General features: G+C 32.3%; 1 protein-coding gene across 2 annotated transcripts in view; it reads left to right on the plus strand.

Moving 5' to 3' along the window:
* The window catches only part of PKIA (cAMP-dependent protein kinase inhibitor alpha), a 97241-nt gene that overhangs the window by 63781 nt on the left and 7270 nt on the right, over window positions 1-26190 (plus strand). The window contains exons 1-2 of one of the 2 annotated variants that reach the window (XM_081266109.1): window positions 20763-20916; window positions 25986-26163. In XM_081266109.1, the coding sequence (XP_081122235.1) occupies window positions 26013-26163 (151 nt within the window). In that variant the 5' untranslated portion in view covers window positions 20763-20916; window positions 25986-26012. Of the gene's footprint in view, window positions 1-20762; window positions 20917-25985; window positions 26164-26190 lie in introns of those variants that run through there. The other variant, XM_081266110.1, reaches the window with a different exon arrangement.

Here is a 26190-nt window from a genome sequence, read left to right on the forward strand (position 1 = left end):
CATTCTTCTTTAAATATAGTAAATTAAGCCTTTTTAGCTATATATGATATGAATAATTTATCTCAGATTATACTTGTCTTCTCAGTTTTAATATTGTCTTGGAAGAAATAGCAGCTACCAATTTTTATGAGATCTAAGTTTTCTTTTTAGTTTGTGCCTTTCCATCTTACTTACATGTCCTTTTTCTGCCTTAATGTTATAAAGATATCATTGTAAATTTTTTCCTAGAAGTTCTAGTGTATTTTTTTAGTCGAGATATTAATTTATCAAGAATTGATTTGTATAAATAAATGAGTTAAAGGAAGACAAGTAGAGTAGTAGAAGGAGAATAGGAAGAGTGAGGAAGGAAGGGAAAGAGGGAGAACTGGAGTTAAATGGAGTAAATTAAATTTCATGCATGATTTTATCAAAATGAACCTGACTATTATATACAACTACAATGCACTAATAAAAAAAATAAAATAAAAGTCAACATTTCCTCTTGAGTACGCAAAATAAAACTTCCTTTTTTACTGATATTTATTAATTAGAAATATTTCATTGGGTATGAGTAATTAGTAAAACAAATTATTATTACAGATAAGGCGAAAGACAATAAAAGAAATTGATTTGTGGGCCTGGGTTGTGGCTCAGTGGTAGAGTGTTGGTCTAGCAAATGCGAAGTGCTGGGTTCGATCTGACTCAGCACCATGTAAAAATAAATAAAATAAAAGAAAGGTATTGTGTCCAACTACAACTAAAAAAATATTTAAAAAGAAATTGATTTGTAGATGTGATCCAATTTTATGCATAATTAATTTTCCCAGGATCACTTATTAAATAGTCTGTCTTTATTCCAGTAATCTTTAATGATCTCTCTGAATTTTCAAGTTTCCAAATATGTTATGATCTATCTCTGGGGCTCCTTATTCTGTTTCATGAGTTTATTTGACTACTTTGAAACAACACTACACTATCTTTACTTAATGTAGCTTTATAATAATTTTTATATTTGATGAGCAAATCCTTCTACATTAATATCCTTTAAGACTACTTAGGCTATTCTTGGTCAATTGACCATTTATATAAATTTCAGAATTAACAATTCCACAAAACCTATGTTAAATATTTTGACTGAAATTGTACTTAATGTGCACATAAAATTAGAAAGAATTTCCATCATTATAGTGAGTCTTTCTATCCAGAAACAAGGTTTTTCTCCACACTTATTTAGTTCCTTATTTCTATCGTTTAGTACAGTTTGGTAGTTTCTCCAAAAATGTCTTACATATCTTTATTTAGATTTATTCCTGAGTAACTTTTTTTTAACTGTAAATGACTTTTAAGCTCTTTCTGTGTTGTTCCTCTGTATAAACACAATAATATTTTTCATCTTAAACTTATATCCAGCACTCTGACTGACTACTCTTACTTACTGATAAGAATAGATTTTTTCAACAAGAGGATAAAAATGTAAGTGAGTTTTTAAAATCCTAAATGTGAGCTCTGTTTAGTAGAACTTTCTCTAATAATGGAAGTGTTCTCAATGCTGTCCTACACTATAACCCTAAGCTTTGTAGGTTTTTTTTGTTGTTATTATCACTTAAATGTAATTTCAATAAAATTCACCAAAATTAAAATTTCAGTTCCTGAATAAACTAGCCCATATCTTAAATATCCAATAGCCACATGAGGGTAATAGACACTATACTGGACCCCATAATTCTATATTGTTAAGCCAGGAATCTGAAGTTGCCGGATTTTTGTCTTCAGCACTACCACAGTGAAAGCTATCTTTTATGTAACAGTTATTCCAGCATTAAAAAGAAAATTTACTTAAACTGATCATCCCTAACTTTTTCAAGTATTCTAACATAGCTTTCACCATTAATGGATTTTTAAAACATGCTTATTTTTCACCTAAACTACTATTGAAATAAGTTTTCACTTTGTAATAAGATTCATTGTCCTAAAATGGCACATACCAAAGTGTCAAGAGGTCCCTATATGCCTGATGTGCTGTGACTGGATGAAGACATCTTTGTTACCTTGCTTTCTATGGATGTTACTCTGTATCTATCTTCATATTCTAAATTCATATTCAAAATTACCTACTGTTTACATGATGGCTGTCTTTGTTTCATTAAGCTAGTATCATCACTTTATAAGTACAATTTTAATTATTTTCTCCTAAAATCTCATATTTGTCAATGTGGAAATAGATCCGTTTTATTTTTGCTCTCTTATAAGTTCTTACTATAATTTAATTTTCATGAGCTCTATTTCCCCTAACTTTAATCATTTAGCATTTAGAAAACAATCAATATCACTGGTAAGCCCTTTCTTCCATTAATCTTATGAAGGATGGAAAGATGTTTCAAACATTGTGCCAGAGTAAGACATTCTACTTGGTTAAAAATAAAAGAAGAAGAAAAGAAAAAAATAAAAAATAAAAGATAGTTTCATGTATGGACAAAAAAGGAGTATAAGTAACTATAAGTTTTTTGTTAGCAATTGCAGTGAAATCAAATATACTATGAAGGGATCAACCCCTTTACATCATTGAGAGTTTAAAATGAAACATTGTGTACTTTGGAAAATAAAGGCCATTGTCTTGCTGTAAGATTTTTACCTCATTAGTCTTTAAAAAAAGATATATATACATATATATATATATATATATATATATATATATATATATATATATATATATATATAGTGTTCCCTTAATGTTATGAATCGTGAAGCTATAAAATGTTTACGGTTTGAAGGCATTCTATAATATTATGTCCTAATAATAGGGCACAGAGAAGTAAAGTGTTGCCCAGGTTAAGGTCACACAGAAAGTTAGTCTTTTTGAGTATATGACTTAGGAACACTGTATGCACTATAAATGTACAATACATATGTAAACTCCATATGTAAAATCCCTGTGTAAACTCCATGTGAAAAATCCATGTGTAAATCCATGTGTAAATGTACAATCATTGAGAATAATTTTTTGTGTTATTTTCTCCATCTTCAGAGATTACTGAGATACAGGATGTTCAGGTACTTTACTTTCACAGTGAATGACTCTTAAGTCTGAAGCTAAGAAGTATCTAAATTTCTTATGTAGCTGGTGCTGCCACACTTAAAATTTTGTACATAAGATTTATAAATTGTACAATATAAAATGATAATATTTAAAAAGGGATATTCAATAGTAGTCTTTTGTGGGAAAAGAAAAAAGAGAAACCATAATCATTATCCAGAAAACCAGAGTTTTAGCCTTTACCTATAAAATTGTCACTTGTAATACCATGACAAGGAAGGCTAAGGTAGGAAAATCACAAGTTCAAGGCCAGCCTCAGCAATTTAGTAAGACCCTGTTTCAATTTAAAAAATGGATGGTGAAGGTGGCTGGGAATGTGACTCAGTGCTTTATGTTCAATTCCTAGTATCAAAAAATAAACAAACAAAGACTATGTGAATTCAAGCAAGTAATTTTATAAGTAAGCTCAATTATGCTTCTTCTTTTTTTTTTAAAGAGAGAGAGAGAGAGAGAGAGAGAATTTTTTTTAAAGAGAGAGTGAGAGAGAGAGAGAGAGAGAGAGAGAGAATTTTAATATTTATTTTTTTTTTTTAGTTCTCGGCGGACACAACATCTTTGTTTGTATGTGGTGCTGAGGATCGAACCCGGGCCGCACGCATGCCAGGCGAGCGCGCTACCGCTTGAGCCACATCCCCAGCCCCTCAATTATGCTTCTAAAATGAGTAAAATCATCTTAAAAATTGTTTGAAATATGACAAGTTTCAAACCTGTGAAGATTTGAAATATGCTTTAAAAAAATCTATGGAAAACCAGGCATTTCCCTTTTTTTCCCAGAACTTGATATTGAACTATAATCATTCATCTTCATTTACCATACTTGTAGTTGATACAGACAAAATATTATGTCTAGACACTGTTTACTTATTCCTTAAATAGACATTTTGTTTAAAATGGTATTTTACCTAAATTCTTGATTCCCTCTCCACTTTTTCATTCCCCGTGCTATAGTAATCCATCAGTTATAATAGAAAGTTGTTCTTTTTTTTGTAAGATCTTTTTAGAATATATACTTTAAGTTTCCATTAATACAATAAACTTTGGAATACAATCTTTCATAATCTTCAGTATTAATGCTTTGTTTCATTAATTTTCAGGACATCATACCCTCCTGGTTTTCTTCCTTTCTGGCTTGCCTTTTCTTCCTAAGCTCTTTTGGTGATGTCTTCATCCCTCAGCTTCTAGTATTAGAGCACCATATGGCTCATTCCTGGCCTTCCAGTTCTTTACACTGAGATCAATTGCTATAATAGGCAAATGTTTATGACTCCTAAATTCATACTTCTAGCTGTTACCACTCACCTACATCCTGGACTCATAATTCTAGCCTCCTACTAAATATCTTCACTCTCTGCATCCTTGACATTTCAAAGTTAGCAAATGAAACCAAAGATTTTAGTTTTATCTATTACTTTCACTCAAGTTTTTTTTTCCTGAGAAAAACAATTGGATAAAAATTGATTGTACAAGATTTAATTTGCAATAGACACAATCCTGGGGTTGAGGTGCTCACTGGTGGGAATGTCACCTGTCATTCATCATGCAGTAGGAGTGTCAAGTACCTGAACAGATTCTTTTCTCTTTCTTTTTTGATATATTCCCAGCTCCCAAGCATAGAATAAACGTTTGAATGTCTTCTAAGTATGAGCATTCTTCTTACTATTATTTTAATTGTACAACTTTATGGAGTACAATGACTTTCACTCCAATTTTTACCAACTCCATAGCTCATTTTAGCTTTATCTTTAAACCCTCACTTTCCCTCAGTTTCCTTATCTAGTCCATTAGAAATTCTTGTCAGCCACTGTCTTAAAAATGCATCTTTATTATCTTCCTCCAACTCCAAGCCTTTATTGTTGCCTCACTTAATTCAATAGGCAGACTCTTACATGATTGTCCTCCTTCCCCTCTTGTTCCAATCCTTCAATTGTAGTCTATAAAGCAATTACAAAAGTCAGTATAGTCTTCTAAAGAAACATAAACTAGATTATATCATCACTAGAAATCCTGGTTCCAGCACTCCCAGAATATCACTGCTAAAGTATATGAGCAAAGGAGCTGGTATGAGATTGGGGAGTCAGGTAAGGGCTGAATGCATCAGGGTCTTTAAGTTTGGATTTTACTCAAAGTAAATTGAAAAGCCACCAGGGTTTTAATTAGTACAATTTTTAAAAAATCATTTTTGCAACTATATGTAAGATGGAGTGCAGAGAAAGGATGGGACAATGATGGAAGCATTGGGACCCAGCTTCTGGTGGAGGCCACTGAAGGACTGGACCAGTTCAGAGATGATAGCATGATTAGGTACAGTGGAGCTAGTGAGGAAGGTGGGATTTGAGGTTTATTTTAGAGATAAAAATAACAGTATTTGCTAGTGGAGTAAATATTAGGAGTGAATAAAAGAGTAATCAAATATGATTCCTGTATATCTGGTTTAGGTCTCTAGATTGAACAATGTCTACTTACTATGAAAAATAGAAATAAGGAGTTCCCTTTGTACATTTGCTTACAATGATTAATGACTTATACAACTTTCATACATCCTATTTTTCCTGAATTAGTTTCTACTTAATCAGTTTTACAGGGTGAAGATTTAAGAGACACACTGAGAATTCCACCACAGCCTTTTTTTAATGGCACAAAAGGGACAAAAACGACCCTGAATAATTTTCCCATACATTCTTTCTTTCCTTCAATTATCAACTGGCCCCTTCCTGAATCACTACAGCATCTCATTATAGGAACAAAATACTTCCTATCAAAAGGCATAAAAATACTGTATCCTACATAGCTCCATAATATGGATTCTCTCTGATTAACTAACTGCATTCTTTTCTGGGGGTTGAACACTCACACACGAGCCTCCAGGATTTTTCTTTCTCTAAAAAATTTGTTCAGAATTAGGACCTTTGTACATGTTTTTTCTAAAAAGCTTGGAAGATCTGTAACTTTACTCCAAACAAAATTTCAAAAAGAAATTACATTTCATTTCATGACAACATTTGGTAGAAGACATTTTGCAAAATATAGAATATATTTTACTTTGCAGGCTATGCATACATTTAGCAGTTCACAAGTTTGTAAAATAATAAGTTTGATCTGATAGATCTAAAATAAGAATTACAATTGGTGAGCCCTGTGTTTTAAATTTTGAGAAATGATAGACAGGCAAGATACCTCATATTTTCAGTATTTAATGCAGGAGAATCACATGAGGTGAGTTCTGTACACCCATTCCCATCCACAGAGATTATAAACAGCAAATGAAAATAAGGCTCAGGGACCAGCCTTTTAACAACTATCTTAATTGATTCTGCTGTCACTGGCTTCCATAGCCTCTTGAGAGATACCAAGCTGATATGTTTGCTCAGATACAAGAAAGGGACCTAACGGGCTAGTGCATCAACAAGTGGATAATATTGAAGATCAACACATGATATATATTAAGTGACCAAAAAGAAAGAGAATCTAATGAGGATGAGTGTAGACCTTTTCCAACCAATATTGGTTAAGAATTCTAAAAACCCATTCATAGAACCGATAGGATCCAAATTGTGCTGTGTATTTTTTTAATTTGCTAGATATTTAAACATTTAGATAAATAAAAATAAACCATAGTTTTGTTGCTATAAAATGTTACATACCAATGTGTCACAGATATACATTTATAGATCGAGAATATAGATACAAATACAGAGATGTGTAAAACTTATGTGATCCAAGTCCAGTTCTTCAGCTGATATTTCATATTATCTTTATAAGTTAATAAATAAAGCACCTCTTCAAATATTGTCTAGAAACCAAAAAGATAGCTAATTCTCCTTCCTAATCCTCCTCCTTGTTTCTTTCCTTCTTGAAAAACTTAGCCCAAAAGCTATTAAGAGAGGCTAAGTCAACCTTTGTCAATGTGGGGAAGGTGGGCATGCAGATCACAAAGGTGTGGCATTATTACAGAGCTGGAGAAAGCAGTGGAGAGAAATTGCATAGAGGAACCTAGTGTGAGATGTTGAGACATATTGGAGTATCAAAAGCATCCACCTGGAGAGGTGATCACAGCAACCACTGACACAGCTAGTCACAGCCTGAGGCTGAATGGGGAGAATGTTCTATGAGATGGGATGGTAGAATACTTATTGATTGAATAAGTAAGGATATTGAAGATTATAGTAATTATTTTTTTCTCACTGAAGAGGGACTTAAAGTATAAAAGAGACAAAAACTAGAATTAACTTGTGGCATTAGATGACAATGGATAATATTAGGTGAACTCATATTTTTCAATACATTATAGATATGTAAGAAAAAATAGATATAAAATGTATCTATATATGAATATATAATAAATGTATATGCATATGTGTTTATATATATATGTAAGTATATATTTATATACATAAATTCCCTAGCTATATTGACACCTCCTAGAGCAGATACTTCCCAACAGCAGTGAGCACAGCTAGAGTCTACATCTTGTTTTTTAAATAAAGTTTCAACTAGAGGAAGTGGAGCTTTTTGAAGAAAAGATTGATTCCAGAGCAACAGGAGAGAAAATATAAAATGACCTTAGAACATATGATTGTTCCAGGTGGTATCAAAGATAATTGTGAATAATGAGAAAATGTCAAAAGACACATTGAAGGAGTTTCCATTGGATAAATTTGAGCAATATAGCCTGAAAACAAATAATGCCACAATCATATTATAATCCACTGAATAAGAATCTATGAATCCATTCTAATGTGTGATTAAATTAATTATAAGTTTAATATTTATATAATCACAACATACCTTACCACAAATTAAACCTCTATATCTTACCCTGCACAAAAATCAACTCTAAGTGGAACAAAGACTTAGGCACTAGAACAGAGACCCTGCACCTAATAGAAAAAAAAGCAGGCCAAAATCTTCATCATGTCAGCTTAAGGCCTGGTTTCCTTAACAAGACTGACTTCTAAAGCACAAGAAGTAAAATTAAAAATCAATAAATGGGATGGATACAAACTAAAAAAACTTCTTAGCAAAGGAAACAATCAATATAATGAAGAGAAAGCTTACAGAGTGGGAGAAAATTTTTACCACATGCACCTCAGATAGAGCATTAATCTCCAGGAAATATAAAGAACTCAAAAAACACCAAAAGAATAACCCAATCAATAAATGGGCTAAGGAACTGAACAGACACTTCACAGAAGAAGAAATATGATCAATCAACAAACATATGAAAAAATGTTCATAATTTCTAGCAATTAGAAAAATGCAAATCAAAACTACTTTAGGATTTCATCTCACTCCAGTTAGAATGACAGTTTTCAAGAATGCAAGCAACAATAAGTGTTGGCGAGGATGTGGGGGAAAAGGCACACTCATACATTGTTGGTGGAACTCCAAATTGGTGCAACCAATCTGGTAAGCAGTGTGGAGATTCCTTAGAAAACTTGGAATGGAACTACCATTTAACCCAGATATCCCATTCCTCAGTCTATACCCAAAGGACTTAAAAACAGCATACTACAGTGACGCAGCTATTTCAAAGCTTATAGCAACTCAATTCACATATGGAACCAACATAGATGCCCTTCAACAGATGAATGGATAAAGAAAATGTGGTACATATACACAATGAAATATTACTCAGCCTTAAAGAAGAATGGAATTCTGGCATTTGCAGGTAAATGGATGGAACTAGAGAATATCATTGTAAGTGAAATAAGACAATCCCAAAATAACAAAGACCAAATGTTTTGTCTGATAAGTGGATGCTTCTTTATATTTGAAGAATGAAGGAATTTAGATTGTGCAGAGGGGAGTGATGGGAGGGGTGGGGTTGTGGAGATGGGAAGGACAGTAGAATGAGACAGACATTATTACCCTATATACATGTATGATCACACTACTGGTGTACTGCCAAAGGAATGAGAAGTTATGCTCCATTTGTGTACAGTGTTTCAAAATGCATTCTACTGTTATGTATAACTAATTAGAGCAAATAAAAAATTAAAAATAAGGAAAAATAAATAAATTTATTGTAAAAAGAGAGAGAACACTCTTAATGAAATTAATGATAACACTCTTAATGAAAATTAGTATCGCAGTAAAGTAAATATTTAAAAGTTTGCCAAAATTGTTTGATAAGAAGTAGCAGGAAAATAGGCTTCACGTGACATACAGTGAATCTAATCATGAGTCAAAGTGAAACAGTTAAGGACTGAATTTAATCTTTAAAGTTTCAAGGACATAAATTCAAAAGAATGCCCCCACCAAAATTTCCATATTAAAGAAACTAAACACATAGGAAAAGTAAATACATCATGTGATTCAGTATTGATCTTTTTGACCTAAAGGATGTTGGAATTGCTGACAACACTTAAAATGTGACTGAGGGTTAAATAACACTGCAGTAATGTGTCAGTGTGAATTTTCTGATTTCCATAGTAATATTCAGTTGTATGTTTATAGGAAATATTGACATATTTGGGGTTGAGAGTGCATGGTATTGCCATCTCTCAAATGGTTTGCGAAATGAGTCCTTTTTAACTGTCATTTCAAATTTTCTGTTGGTTTGATTTTTTTTAATGAACAACAACAACAAAATATTCCTGAACCAGATAATCCTTCTCTGTATGACTAATATAGTTAAAGGCTGGCTACATTAGTAGTCAGCTTCAAGTCCATTTTTGTTAATCTCTCTAATACCTTCTAATAGCAATATGTCATTTAACAATTTGAGGTTTTTTCCTAATGATGTTTTGTTTCTTTCTGTTTTTGGTATATCAAATGTCTACAAAATTAGTTAAGTCTTATGCATTAAAATAAATAAGATTCATATGAATGAAAATAAGTTTTAGAAAATTGGTTAATTTCTGTCTGCATTCAAAATGGAGTACATTGGCATGACATTTAAAAGGAAAATAAATCATAAGGAACACTCACAATCAAGAATTTAAAACAGTTGAGCATATTTACTCTGCAAGATATCTATCATAAACCAGCAGGATGACAACTATATGTCCAACCAGAAATGTAACATGCTCCAAGTCAGGTCTTGTAACAACTGGGTGATCAGTAAGCAAATTTTAAAATTTCTTGCTTTTAACAATTTCTAGAATCAATTTTTAGAACACTAAAGCACTACTTTTTAATTCCCAGAAACCTGGGAAATTATTAGTTAAAACAAATCTGTTGTCCTACTGGCCTACACCTGATTATAAATAGCAGTAAGATATGAGAACACCCCAGGATGCCAAATGGACTTTCTAAATATAGCTTTCCCTTCCTCCAAAGGCTTTGAGAAGAATGCTATCTTTTGTAAAAACTTGGCCTTTATAAAGGGCACACAGCCACTAAGGTCAGAGTCTATTAGATCTAGAAAATATTTGAAATATTTCCTTAGTCTGGGAACCACATTTTGGAGGCATGAAAACTGAAGCCAGCATTAGCTGTAATGTTATTTAAATTTTAATTTTTTTTGTAACTCACTTTGAAATGTTATTTATATATTAAAAATTGATGAGAATCTTTTACTTTCTTCAAATGACTCTGCATGCATTTATAGTATTTTACTATTAAATTACTGTATAGTGAAGAGTACACAAAGACATTATAATAAAGGAGATAAAAGTTGAGTTCAATAAGCTGGGGAACAGATGTCAAACCTTAAGGGAAGATGGGGGATGGGGGAAGGAAACAGAAATTTAATTTGTTCTAAATAAAAATGAGTCGCAAGTTAGATAATATTTGGATAGCCCTAATACAACATAGCATTTCTTAATTTTAATTCTAGGGAAACTTCTGTTGTTTGCATTGTTGCAGACTAGGGAGTGAACAAGATTTTTGTGTTTTGTGTTTCATCATTTCATGCTATTTCCTAAAAAATTTTACAAGACTTTTTTTTTAAATAAATAACTCAAAAGTTTTGTCTTTAACTTTTCCCTGCCTGTTTGTACTTTAATAAGCTGGTACACCATATATCACTTATACATGCAGTTGAACATGCCTCTCCATTTAGTACTATATGGAAGTATAACCAAGCATGGCTCAAATTGTATATCCGAAACCTGTTTTATTCTGAAACATTGGTCAAATGCATATTCTATGTATTTATAGAGGTTTTGTATTATGAAAATATTAAAAGTCTTTGTGAATTAAAGAAGTTGGTGTGTGTTCCTATGTATCAATGAAGGCCTGGAAGATATCATAAGCACCAGGCCTTCTAATTATCACTGAGATGATTCTGGTTGACACAAAACATTATGGGAATTAGATATAGATATTAATGACTCATAAAGATAAAATAAAATCTTCTAGTTATGTTATACCACAAGGTTATAAATTCAAGAATGTTTATTTTCAAGTATTTACTTGTTCCTTATATTGTGCATAAAGCCCTTTCTGAAATTTATAGGGCAAACTAGAAAAACGAACTTTATTCTTAACTAATTGATACTGTTGTTAATGAAATGTCTCTATTTTGAGATATTTTGACTTCTCAGTTCACTGTAACTTTATTAGATAAGTTGTACAGTACTTGTTAACACCAGCATTTAGCATTTTAAAAGTTTCTTGAATGTTCCCCATAATGGAATAGAGTTGTAATGATAAAAATAGAGTCAATAGTAAGAGGCTCAATATTAATAGTGAAGTGACTTTTCTTTCTTTGTACTGGGGATTTACTCACTGGCACTTTGCCACTAAGCTACATGTCCAGACTTTAAATTATTATTATTATTATTATTATTATTATTATTATTATTATTATTATTATTTAATTTTGACACAGGGTCTTACTAAGTTGTTTAGAGCTTCCCTAAATTGCTAAGGTTGTACTTGAATTTGTGATACTTCTGCCTCAGTCTCCTGGGTTGCTGGGATTACAGGAAGGAGTGTGCCACACCTAGCTAGTGTAATGATTTTGATAATCTATAGTATGTCATGATTTTCCCAGACAACAGCATGACTCTTGATCAAAGTAAATATATTTATTATTAATATTTTTGCATTATATTTTTATTTAATTAATATACTGATTTTACTTCATCTTATCATTTATATTTTAAATATTTCATTTAGTAGATTATCTTATTTGAAAGTGTCTTTTGACTTATATATCCATTACATGTCATATATACAGATACATATCTCCATGGCCCATAAAGAATTTCTTAATTAGATGTAAATTTGTTTATTTTGTGTTGTTTTTTCTTCTTCTTCTGAACCTATTTTTTCTTCTTCTCTGAACCTATTTCACTATTTTAAAAAAAAGGTCTGAAAGGTTTAACAATAGCATTTTAAGGCAAATATGTGAAGAAATTTTGAAATAACATAACAAAGGCAGAGAAGATATTAACCATTGTATTAAAAATATTCTATTAATTGAAAAATTAATAATTATAGCATTGAAACATATAGTAAAGGTGGAAAACATTCATTACAATACTGAGCAGTGACATTTTCAGTAGTCAAGGACAATAAATACTTTATAGGAAACTAGCATCTGCAAAGCAGATAAATTGGCAATTATACATATATTTGAAATATGTTGAAACAGTCATAGCAACAGTTTTTGGCTGAAAAGAGGCATATAGTAGTGTTTAAACATTATTTCAATTGAAATAGATATTTCGATAACATACAGAAAATATTTACTTGCAGAAAAAGTTATTAGCATGTGTGTGAAATGTGTTTCATTAATGCGTTTTCACTTATTCAGAAAGGAAAAGGTCATTGAATTAAATTTAAATGTAGAATTGTGATATCTTAAAGTGCCATTCTTAGACTTATCATATTGCTGTTCCTTTTGCATACATCAAATAATAACTGCCCTCAGTGTTGTTGTGGCTCAACGGTAGAGCACTTGCCTACTATTGTGAAGCACTGTGTTCAATCCTCAGCACCACATGAAAATAAATAAAATAAAGGTATCGTGTCTACCTGCAACTAAAAAATATTTTTAAAAAACATTGCCCTCTTGTTTATCCAAGTTAGAATTCTAGAAGCAACTCAAGATTCTCATTCTAGAGTCCCCCATCCACATTGTTCCCACTCAGTAAGACTGTAATTCCTGACACTACTGTGCCAGATGGCTCTTTTCTACTCCTGCTCTCACGTTGCCAGGACCTAGCTTCTCTGCCTCAGCCTGCCTATTGAAGTCAACTCTATTTAACAGTGAGCAGCGCTATTTATAAGTCTTCCTCTGTCATAGAGAATTCACTATTGAAAACTCCACACTATATCTTATCAAATATATATAGAAATGTACACAAATCACATATTCAACATAACTTGTAGTAACTATATGAAAGCTGCTCAATATTGTGTTTGAGGTGATATACCAATATTAGTATTGCAAATATTATTACTTAAATATATTTTTATCTCAGTTTTGCAGGATTTTTTCATACTTTTGAACCATTTTATTAGGTGTCAAATATATTTTAGGTCTTTCTCTAACTCATATTTCCTAAGGAATGTGTTTACTACCTAATGCTGAACAGCCCTCACAGGCATCCGAATATCAGGACCATCACTAAGTAGATTATAACAAATATGTGGGACTTGGAATGGGAAGTGTTTCTGAAGCAAACAGAAATCGAAGAAGAGATGATGGTGTTAATAAATATGTGTGTGTCAGATGATAATATTAAAAAACAGGTCCTGTAGAGATTTCAAAATAATATCACTTTATGAAGTGATTCCTCAAAACAGCATGTGAACTATTCACATTTTTAAAAACAAATATCACTGATGGACTATCAGCAGAGAGTGAAGTTTAATATACCTATAACAAGTGCTGGAAAATGGTAACTGCTTGTGTAAGCACTTAATTTACCTATTAGCTTCATAACTTAAGGTTTCTAAACTGTTTCATCTGTAAGACTGAAATAATGAGAATACTATTGTGGTAGAGTCATTAAGAAATTTAAATTATTCTCATATACTTATTAGTGTCTACATATTGTTTAGATTTTTGTTATTGTTATGATTCAAAACACACTAATAAACAATCACTGTTTCATTATTCTTGTGGTCATTATCAAATGTTGGAACAGTCCAAAAAGCTTGAGCTTGATTAGACCCTTCATTGTGATTTTTTTTAAAAAACTGGCTTATTGGTGCTTTATAGTTATATTATAGTTTATAGTTACTATTATGTAATAGTGGAGTCTCTTTGTGATGTAAAGATAGAAAACTGAATAATGAATTATTTTGCAAAAAAATGTTTCAGGGTTTTAACATCTTTTCAAAAGCTAAATATTTATTTGACATAGAGGAAAAATTCTTAGTTTAATGAGAAGGTATGGATTTTAAAAGTATCTTCCCTACATGGACTCATACAGAGCCAGTAAAGGAGAAGTCAAGTTAAAGGATTTAGAAAGTAATAAATAACAAAGGGCTGCCAACCTCAGGCTCTTAATTCTTTTGTGAATTTGATGGAATAAACCCACATTCTAATTCTGAGTCAGTACTGCCACTGGATATGTAAGACATTGGTCAAGTCAATTAACCTCTCTCTGTTTTAGTTTCTTCATTTGTACTATACAAGTAATATACATGTCACTTGCCAATCAGCAGTACATCTACAACTGACTGTCCCAGCAGGGGTATTGCAAAGATTAGTTGATAAATTATTTAAAAGCCCTATAAAATATTAAATAAATGATGTAAAAAAGCCCTACATGAGGACAGAACAAATTATTCCATGCATTAATTTGCAACTTTACTCATATACACTTGATTTTTTAAAAACTTTACAAAAGTAGTTCTCAATAAATTGAAAATACAGTAGATTTATTAGGAATTCTGTAGTGTCTTCTATTGCTGTGGTTATTTTTTCTTACTTCTTCCTTTATAATCAGGAATATACTGAAGAAAAATACTTCCAATGTTTAAAATGATGAAGTCTCTTATTAGACAGGTAAACAGGCTCAGTAAAAATAAGGAAACATGCTTTCTCAACTAAGTTTTGCTACAAACAGTGTGACCTTAAAAAACTACATAACCAAAGAGAATCTTAAGTTCAAGAACAAATATACAAAACACATTTGTATGTAAGAAAAATATACAAAATTTTTGCCCAAAATTGTGAGGCATTCAGAAAAAAAAAAGCTTCACATTGCAAGGAAAATGTAACAAAGGAAAAGGATCAATTGAAAACAATTCTCACATAATGCAGAATTAAATAAATACTAATACTGAAGTCACTTAATTTACCTGTAGATAAGGAAGAAAGGTGACCTATAAAGCAGAATTAAAACATGAGAATTTTTATTTTCACTGATTGGGGAGAGAACAGCACAAGAAAACCAACCTACAGGAGACCAAGAGAGAGTTACTGCACATTTTGCAATGATTGGACCTCCCTATGGATGGGAGAGAAATTATACAAAAAGAAGCTGGGAAAGTGCATTGGTTTAAACTTCTAAGTGTCATGAAAAATTTTGAACTCTGTTTCATGGCTTCTCAAAAATCACTAAAAAGTTTTTGTTATTATTTATTTTTCATAAAGCTAATTCTGACAATAGCATAAAGAATAAGTTACAGAATATGTTTAGATAAGTGAAGAATGTGTTTAGATAATTGAGTAATTAGCCTACATATCAATCATCAAAAAGAGATAATGAAACAGAATGGAAATGAAGAATATTTAATAAGCATCAAATAGATGGAATTAAACAATGAGATTTTAGAAATGATTGGATGTGAATTATTAGTTAGATGGCATAACCAAAGACAATTCTTAGATTTCTGTCACAGATGGATGAGGAAATAGTGATAATATCAACTAAAAATAATGAAAAGAATGAATAGCTTTAGGGGCAAAGAAGAGAGACAGAGCTAGAGAGTTCATTTAACATACTGAATTAGAGATTTAAAGAATATCCATGGGGGAAGATCCAATAAACAGTAAAATTTGTGAAGTGGAACTTCAGAAAAACATCAGGTTTTAAAATTATATATTTGTGTGTCTTCAATATACCGGTGGCAATTAAAGCTAATAGTGAGATTAACTCTCAAATGAAACAGTCACACAAAAGGACTTACTTGAGATGACCTTGTATTTTTGCTGAAAAAAAAAAAAGAGGATAAAGAATCCTTAAGAGGTAGGTAGAGGAAAGAGCAAGAAACACAAGAAGATTATGGGAAAACCAAAAGAGTGCAGTAGCTGTGGAAGCCCAGGTAGAAGAACGTTTCAGAAAGAAATGAACAACATTTTAAAATGCTATATGCAATTTACATGGTTGGCTATTGTGAAAATACAATTGAGTTTGCTGATAAATCAGTAATGATTTTTCTTTGAAAAAACAATTCCAGTAAATTGATAGATTTAATGCAAAAAGAAATAAATTAAGGCCATGTAGAAGAAGCAGGCAAAAATTCCAACTCTTTTGCCTGTAAATTTAGGGAGGGAATAAAAGAAAAAGAAATGAGTATATTATAGAACATATAGAAGTGATTATATGTTGAACATATAGAACAAATAGAGTTGAATGTACATTGAATATAGGGTCGAAAATGAATAGGAAAAGAAGAGCTCAAACTATCTCTGTTTGCCAGCAACATGAATCTATATTTAGAACACCCAAAAAAACTCCACAAGTAAACTTCTAGAACTCATAAAGGAATTCAGTAAAGTAGCAGGATACAAAACCAACACCCATAAATTGCATTCCTATACTCCAATGATGAATGGGAAATTAGGAAAACCATCCCATTCACAATTGCTTCCAAAAAAGATAAATACGTAGGAATCCATCTAACAAAAGAGAAGAAGAATCTGCACAATGAAAGCTACAGAACACTAAAGAAACTGAAGAAGACCTTAGAAGATGGAAAGACCTCCCATGTTCTTGAATAGGCAGAATCAATATTGTCAAAATGGCCAAACTATGAAAAGTGAAATACAAATTCCATGCAATTCCCATTCAAAATTCCAATAATGTTCTTCATAGAAATAGAAAAAGCAGTCATGAAATTCATTTGGAAAAATAAAGAGTCCAAGAATAGCCAAAGCAATCCTTAATGAGAAATACAAAGAAGGAAGCATCATAATAGCAGATTTTAAATTATACTACAGAGCTATAGTAACAAAAACATGGTATTGGCACTAAACTAGGCAAGAAGACCAATGGAACAGAATAGAAGAAACAGAGACAAATCTACATAAATTTACCTCATATTTGACAAAGGCACCAAAAACACACTCTGGAGAAAAGACAGGCAGCCTCTTCAACAAAAGGTGCTTGGAAAACTGGAAATCCATATGTAATAGGATGAAAGTTAATCCCTATCTCTCACCCTGTGCAAAAATCAACTCTAAGTAGATCAAAGACCTAGGAGTTAGACCAAAAACCCTGCATCCTATTAGAAGAAAAGGTAGGATCAACTCTTCAGTATACTGGCAGAGGAACTGACTTTCTGATCAAGACACCTAAAGCATAAGAAATAAAATAAAAATTCAATAAATGGGATGGCATCAAACTAAAAAGCTTCTTTACAGCAAAAGAAAACATCAAGAGTGTGAAGAGAGAACCTTTAGAATGGTAGAAAATCTTTGCCATTTGCACCTCAGACAGGGCATTAATTTCCAGGATATACAAAAAACTCAAAAAGCTTAACACCAAAAAACAAACAAACAAATAACCCAAACAAAGGTTGGCAAAGGAACTGAACAGACTCGTCTCAAAAGAAGAAATATAATCAATCAATATATGAAAAAAATGTTCAACATCTCTAGCAATTAGGGAAATGCAAATTAAAACTACAATGAGAGTTCATCTCACTCCAGAATGACAATTACCAAGAATAGAGGTAACAACAAATTTGGTGAGGATGGGAGGAAAAAGAACACTCATACGTTGTGGTTGTGACTGTATATTGGTGCAACCCCTCTAGAAAGCAGTATGGGTCTTCCTCAAAAACATAGGAATGGAACCATCATTTGACCCAGTTTCCCACTCCTTTGCCTATATCCAAAAGATTTAAAATCAGCATATCACAATTTGCACAGTCACATCAACGTTTGTATCAGCACAATTCACAATAGCTAAGCTATGAAACCAACCTAGGTGCCTTTCAACAGATGAATGGATAAAGAAATTTTGGTATATATACACAATGTAATATTATTCCACCATAAATAAAAATGACTTTATGCTATTTGCCATCAAATGGAGGGATCTGGAGAATATCATGCTAAGTGAAATAAATCCCAACAAACAGAAGGTTGAATATTTTCGGTGATATGTGGAAGCTAAACCACAATAAACGAGGGGAAGGGAAAAATAAAAGTTCATTAGATTAGACAAAGGGGAAAGAAAGGAAGGGAAGGGCAGACAGGAATAGGAAAATGGTAGAATAAATCTAACATAATTTTCCTGTGTACACATATAAAATTACCTTGGTAAACCCCACCATAGTGCCCACCTACAAGAATGGGATCCTAATTAGAATAAGCTATATCCTGTAGTTGTATAATTTTATCAAAATGGATTCTTCTGTCATGTATAACTAAGAAGGACCAATAAGATAAATTTTTTTAAAAAAACTCTCCAGCTCTTTTCCTGCATGCTTGGGAGTAAACGAAAGAAAAAGAAATGAGTATATTATAGAACATACAGGTTGAAAGATGAGAGCTTTTATAACAGGGAAGATGTAAGAATGTTATAGGCATTCAAGAAGTAGCTAGGCAAAAGATGAGAGTCTAGAAGCAGGAGGAAGAATCTACGGAACAAGAATGGGAGAAAAAAGGGAATCAAAAAAAGGGAATCAAGAAAAGCAGTCAGATCAGGTAGGGTGTTCACCTGTAATCCCAGAAACTTTGAAGGCTGAGACAATAGTAAAAAGGGCTGGCGATGTTGCTCACTGGTAAAGTGTTTCTGGGTTCAATCCCCAGTACTGAGAGAGAGAGAAGAGAGAGAGAGAGAGAGAAAGAGAGAGAGGGAAAGGAGGAGGAGGAGGAGGAGGAGGAGAGAGAGCTAGAGATGTAGCTAACATGCTAGACCCTAGGTGCGGTCTCCAGTACCACCTAAAACAAAATGAGAGAGAAACAAGTCCAATCAGGTATTGATTGAAAAGTCTGACATTTGCACATATGGTGAAAAAGTATGGTGGGAAAAAATACTGGCATCTTTGTATTATCAGGTTAGTGACAATTAACTCTACTAGTAAGTAATCCATGTGTTCTTTATCACCATACACTCATAGTTAATATTTTTTAAAATATCAGATTTTACCTAAAAATGTATTTGATGAAGCATTAAAAAGGACTAATTTTGTTGACTCTTGGCCACTGAGTACACATCTTTTTAATACTCCTTGTGATGAAATGGAAAATCTCATGAAGCACTTCTGCCATGTACCAAAATACATGATTGTATCAAGTAAATCTGTAGGGCTGTTTTTGTTGAGTATTAACACCAGCCTTGTTTTTCATGGAACAACATCTTTACTGGAAAGGACAACTATCAGGAAAACCGCAGTTATTCATGCTTGGACATTTAGCAGGGATTTTCAAAAAAAAAAAAATGAACAAAGGGAGCTTGTCACTGCAAGGGAAACAAATCCAACACTATTGGTTGCCAATAACAAAATTACAAACAAAAAAATAGCTTTCAAACAAAAATTACAATTTTGGAAAAGTTATTACCTGGCCCTGTGGACTTCTTAATTTCTCAATTCTTGAGGACTTTTCTGACAAGAAAGGCAGCATTACTAACAAAAGTGATACCAAATAATGAAAGAGGTTACCATTTGGAAAATTTACAAAACCCAGTGAAGCAGTATTTTTCAAATAAGCAATTCCTGATATTAAATATATATTTAATAGATTATAGGTATTATAAATATATTAAGTGTACAATATATTAAACTATTAAATATATAATGTAGTCATATTAATATATTGATACTATGTTTATATATTAAGTATATATTTAATATCAGATATTGCTCATTTGGATAAAAATCCATTCAAAGTGCAAGATAAACAGTGCAAGATAAACATATTCCTCTGGTTCTAGATTCCACATTTTTAAAAAATCCACAATTATCTGAAAAGACTATTAAAATTCTCCTCATTTTTCCAAGCAAAAATTCTGTATGAGGCCAGATTTTCTTCATATACTTCAACTAAAACAATATGTTGAGACAGATTGAATGCAGAAGCAGATTAAGAAACCAGATGTCTCTTATGAAGCCAGACATTTGCAATATTAAGCCAGAGTTGCAAATATAAAACTGTACTATTCTTGTCATTATTTTCTTCATGGTTTAGAAAATATATTTATTTTCATTAAAAATATTTATGTAAACATGTAAAGGTCTTATTGGTATCTTTAAGTATTTTCAAATATGGTAAATAATGGTAAATGTATTCCACATAAATGAAAGCTCACTGATTTTCCATAATCTTCAAGAATGTAGTGCATATCTGAAACCAAATTAAGAAACTCTGATGTTGACCAAATACTAAGCACACAGCAAACTACTGAAGGGCTTTCAACACACTTACATGATTTCATAAAGTAACAGTCAAGAAGTTATAGAACTGCATTAATATTAGTGGAACAGGAAGAACTTTTTTTCTTTTTAAACCTTTTAAAGAAGTCATACTATTCATGTTAGAGAGAAGTCCTCAGTGTTTGCTGGTGACATTCTCTCCATTCTTTCTTCCAAGTCTGTGAGTCTCATTTCATGTGTCCCATTTACAGGAGTAAAATTAGCATGTTCTCTAGTCACCATTTGGCTCATGACTCAATGTCACTATAAAAACCATTTTAGCAGCTTCATAGGCCCAGCTTCTACAATACATCGATGTGGAACACTCCGATTTGTTTAATATAGGAGACGTAAGTACATACTTTTATAGACTTTGGGAATCTATCTAAATCTATAAATTACACTAGAGTAAAATCTTCTGGTTTATTTTCTCAAATAATTTGTGTATATGGTATTAGAAAAGATAAAGGGCACAAACAAGGAAAAGACCAACGTGAATCATGTATTTCAGTCTAGAAATCAATCATACAAAGCAAAAATTCTTAGAGCACAGCATTATGATGCTTCTGTTATTTCAGAGTGAGAAAGTGAGGTTTTTTAAGGGGAAAAAGAAACCGCAAGCTTAGTTCTTATTCATGAATTTTGATTAAATTTTTAAATGTCAATTTTTGAGACTTAAGATTTAAAATTTAATCTAAATTTTGAATAGGTTAGTATTTAAATAATAAAAGGTCTTTTTCCTTCTCCCATCAGAATTTAAATATTACTATAATTGGATATTTTGCATAGTTGGGTAAGAAAAAAATACCCAGCATATTTCCTTATCTATATCTAACACTAATTTTTTCATGTCTAGAAAGTTCTAATTTTAGCAATGAAAACAGGAAACTCTAGTGAGAAATGAAAGTCCACTTTTTGTTTAGTTTTTATGGTTTTTTTCTATTTATTTTTATAAGGTCACAATATATGCTAATTGCTATTTTATTAAACTTCTATCAGTTGCTGACATTTATTTGACTTTTTTTGAAATTTCTTTCTATTTATTTATTTGTGTGTGAATATCTGTAACACATAGATTTTGGGGACAGTTCTCCAGTATTTCAAAACAAAAGTATTTATTAGTCATCTGTATAGTGATATATTTGATGTAAAAGATATTTCTGGATCTCAGGTAGTTGTTATCACTAAATAAAACTGTTAGACTGAAAAAAAAAATAGCCATCCATGCATGTGAAGGCAACCATGTTTGAACACCTAACAGGAAGTCTCTGAAAGAACAATAATAATGGAGAGATGAAAGTATGCAATATACAGCATTTGTATGTTTTATATAAATATAGTTATATTCTGTCATTTACATATTTAGTGTGTGCTATTTGCCAACTATTATTCTTTTATTAGAAAAGAAATTTATTATTTGGAGAAAAATAATAAATGAAATACTATTTTTATAATAATAGTTATTATAAAAATTATTATAAATTATTATTACTACAATAAGTATAATGGCTACTGTAATTAGAAGCCTGGTACTTAGTTTCTGTGTTACTTTCCAGGTGTAGAATTGGGTTCACATCAATCTAATAAATATATTTTTAAAATATTCAGGAGAGGGGATGTTCATAGGAATAAGTTCTTCTCACAGTTGTTCATATTTTCTTTTATGCAATACAAATGAAATTTATGTAAAGTCCATTTAAAAGAAAAGCACAACATACAGTCATATCTTTCATAGTCCCATTTTCCCCTGCATGTGTTCTTAACCTGGGAGTGTACTGTGTCAAAATCCATAGTTGTTGATTCCTCTCGTAAGTAGAATTGCCACCACTAGAATATTTTAACATTCCCAAATATGCCGATTTCATATCACCACTTTTCTCTGCTTTATTATTGATACTTCATATTATCTTAAAATTATTACAAGCAAAACTAATTAAATAAAACCCCCACATGAATTATTATAGCAGCCTACCGAGAAAAATATTAATAGAACAAAACAAGGACATGTATTACAAAATAAGATCTGGGTTTATGTCATAGTTCTGTGTATGATTCAGAGGTCACTAAAAGTCTTTGAGATGTATTTTCTTTATCTGAAAAATCAGGACTTTTTTTTTCCTACTTTATGACATTGTTACCAAATGAGAAATAATTGTACTTTTATTTAAAGCCTATTTCTTGAAATGCCATAAAAACAGATTAACAGTGGAAATGACTGGAGTTTATTCTTCTACCTTCACCTCCCTTAAAGTGTATAAGTATATAAAATATACTTTGCCCATCTGATGTGCATTTTCAATTGTAAACCTTTAAAGTAACAAATACTAAACACTGTCTTAGTGTTATAGATAATAAAAATATCTTTACAACCAATAGCATTGAATTACTCCAAGGTCAAAAATTTTATTCAAACACCAACTTCCTCATGGAAATAACCGAGTAAGTAGAAAAAGTAAGATAGAACTTGATAGATCTAAATCCCAGGCAATTATTACTTATGTGAAGATTAGCAGATCACTTGAATTATCTGATTGTGATTCTTCAACTGTAAAAATTCTAGATTGACATAGATCAATGTTGAGTAATTTAATACAATCAGAAAGCAGGAGAATTTTCTGTGGCTACTGATGAAAGGCAAGTAGTATGTTTCTTTTTCATTTGTCGTTTCTAGTCAACATACTTTTATTCAGCATTATTTGCAAGTGACTCTGCTAGGAATTGTGATTGAAATATAAACAAAATGCAATTCCTGTCTTGATAGAGTCTGTAATCTGTCTGGAAGGAGAGGTAACCCTAATGTTGGCTAGAATGTTAAGTGACTTGTCCAGGCAAAAATCAGACTCACACAGTTAGAGAAGAATTAGGGAAAAGTGGTAAAAGAAAGACTCTGTTTGGGCTGAATTTTGAGGGCTAAGTCCATTTCAACAAGCAAGTTTGTTGAGGAAAGGCATTTCAGGTGGAGTAAAAAACTTGAGCAGCAGCAGGAAAACTCTGGAAAAATATTGTGCATTATTCTACAATATACCAAGTATAAGAGTAAATGGTTGAAGTAAAACAACGAAAGTGGGTCCTAACCAGATGGTGGAAGGCCTTAAAAGAAATGTTAAAAATTCAGAATGTGTTTTACACGTCGTAGGTTAGATTTTGTTGAATGGGCCAAAAGTCACTCTTGTGGCAGCATGACCAAGTCATGGAGAATCTTGGGGAATGGGAGCACTCAGCCACAGTCCTCCAGTCAGAGCCCCCGGTATTTTACAGAGAATAAATGTGAGTGACATCAAATACAATGATTAACTGGCAAGTGAATAGATGCTGATGCTGAGGGAGAGAGAGAAATGAAAATTTCTACAAACATAGTATGTCATGTTAATGTAAAGTGGGTGATGTCATTAGAGATGGAAGGAAATAAAATCGACAGCACATATTAAAAAGGAAAATCCCAATTCATCCAGAAGAGAAAGAAAATCCACAGACATGTTTGGAAAAGGAGAACTCATAGCAGAAGTCCTGTATCTTTTCAAAAAAAGAAAGACACAGAGTCATATTTTAAACAGTTGGTGTCTTGTGTGTGGACTGGAAAGGGCTGGGAATCCTTCCTGCAGAGAATAAAAAAAAGGAAGAGTCAACTGGAGGGGAACAAAAGCATTTCTGCACAAGTGTAGTATATACTAATAATAGAATCAGAACTTTCTAGGTGAGCCAGTTGGCACAATTTTGTGTCTTTTTCTGGCAACACTCAGTCCCCAGTAGTGAGAACAGAGAAAGTATACCGTGGTGTTTTCCCAAGAGTGAAGTGTAGACTGGAAGGCAATCATTACAATAAATCGAAGGAATTTCTTGGTGCTAATAATAAGCTAAAATAACTGATGGGTAACTGACTAATATAATGGTGGACCTAGGTAGACTAAAACTAAAAATATTAATAGGAATTAAAGATGGGATCAGTGTGAAGAACTAATCCATTAAGAGATAAAAAGGAAGGAAGGAAGGAAGGAAGGAAGGAAGGAAGGAAGGGAGGGAGGGAGGGACAGAGGGAGGGAAGGAGGGAGGAGGGGGAGGAATGGAGGGAGAGAGGGAAGCTATGGCCAGAGGAGAGAATTTCTAAATTTAGGATTTTAGAAGTGAGGTAGTTCTGAGTGTTCATTGTTTAGATACCTTTGCTTGAAGGTATTATCACATTATCCAGCTGCTTCAGTTTCCTAACAATGTAAGAATAAGGCGCTCAATTGCATTTCTGAAGTTCACTCCATGACTTAGTGGCAGAACAAGGACCAGAACCCAAGTTCCAGGTGCTTCACTGTGACAAAATATCTGAGCTAAACAACTTCTACAAAGGAAAAGTTCATTCTGGCTCATGGTTTCTGAGGTTTCAATCCATGTCCTACAGATTCTTTTTCCCTTAGGTCTATGGTACGCCAAATACATCATGGCAGGAGAATGTGGTAGAGGACACTGCTCACCTTATGACTGAGGCCAAAAGAGAGCAAAAGGAGTGTCAGGGTTCAAATATACCCTTTCAGCGCATGCCTGAAATGATCAAGCTTCCTTTTTTTAGGCCCTATGTCCTAAAGGTTCTACCACCTCCCAGTAGCACCACAGCTTGGAACCAAGTTGTTAAACAACACATGGTCTTCAGTGGGACATTCAGTATCCAAACTTTAGCAGACTTAAATTATGTATATCACCAAATTTTTTGTGAAAAATCAGTTTTATTGATTTTGCAGATTCAAACATTTTATTTTAAAGATATCATCAAGAAGATTTGTCATCCCTGTCAAGCTAATGGGGGCAAAGGAGTTGTCTTCCTGGGTTGAAGCACTATTTTATCACTGGCAGGGATTGCTGCTGCATGGTGATAATAAAAAACGAACTATATTAGGTCAATTTCTTTAACATTCATAGACTATGGATAGCACACTTGCTCACTACTTACCCTCCTATGTTGGTTGAACCACTTCTACTTGACTCTACCTCTGATTCTAAAATCTCTCTGTGACTGAAGACTGGCTAAAATGGCATTAGAATTTTATTATCTAAACCAGATATCAACAAATATGTCATGAAGGCTAAATTTGGCTCTCTGCCTGTTTTTTTTGTAAATAAAAAAAAATTAAAAAATGTTTATTACATCTGTGTATTGTCAATGGCTACTTTTACATTATTAGTACAAAATTAAGTAATTGGAATAGAGATCCTATGTTCCACAAAGCCTAAACATTTACTACTAGCCTTCACACAACAAGCTCCCCGATCTTTGATTTAAATACTTAGCACAAGAATCAAAGCACTCCTTGTTTTGTGAACATGTAAACCATAGTTTCACATTCATATCGCAGACCAACATTTAATAAGTGTTTCTGTTAAATGTATACTATTGACTACCATTATATTTACCTATTAATTTTCCTCTTTTTTATAGTCCCTGCTATGTGGATATTTGTTAGCAATGACTGATGTGGAAACTACATATGCAGATTTTATTGCTTCGGGAAGAACAGGTAGAAGAAATGCAATACATGATATCCTGGTTTCCTCTGCGAGTGGCAATAGCAATGAATTAGCCTTGAAATTAGCAGGTCTTGATATCAACAAGACAGGTGAGTCATTTCATATACATTTCTCTA

The sequence above is a fragment of the Spermophilus citellus genome, assembly GCF_964194105.1.
Source record: "Spermophilus citellus genome assembly, chromosome: 14".
Lineage (NCBI taxonomy): Eukaryota > Metazoa > Chordata > Mammalia > Rodentia > Sciuridae > Spermophilus > Spermophilus citellus.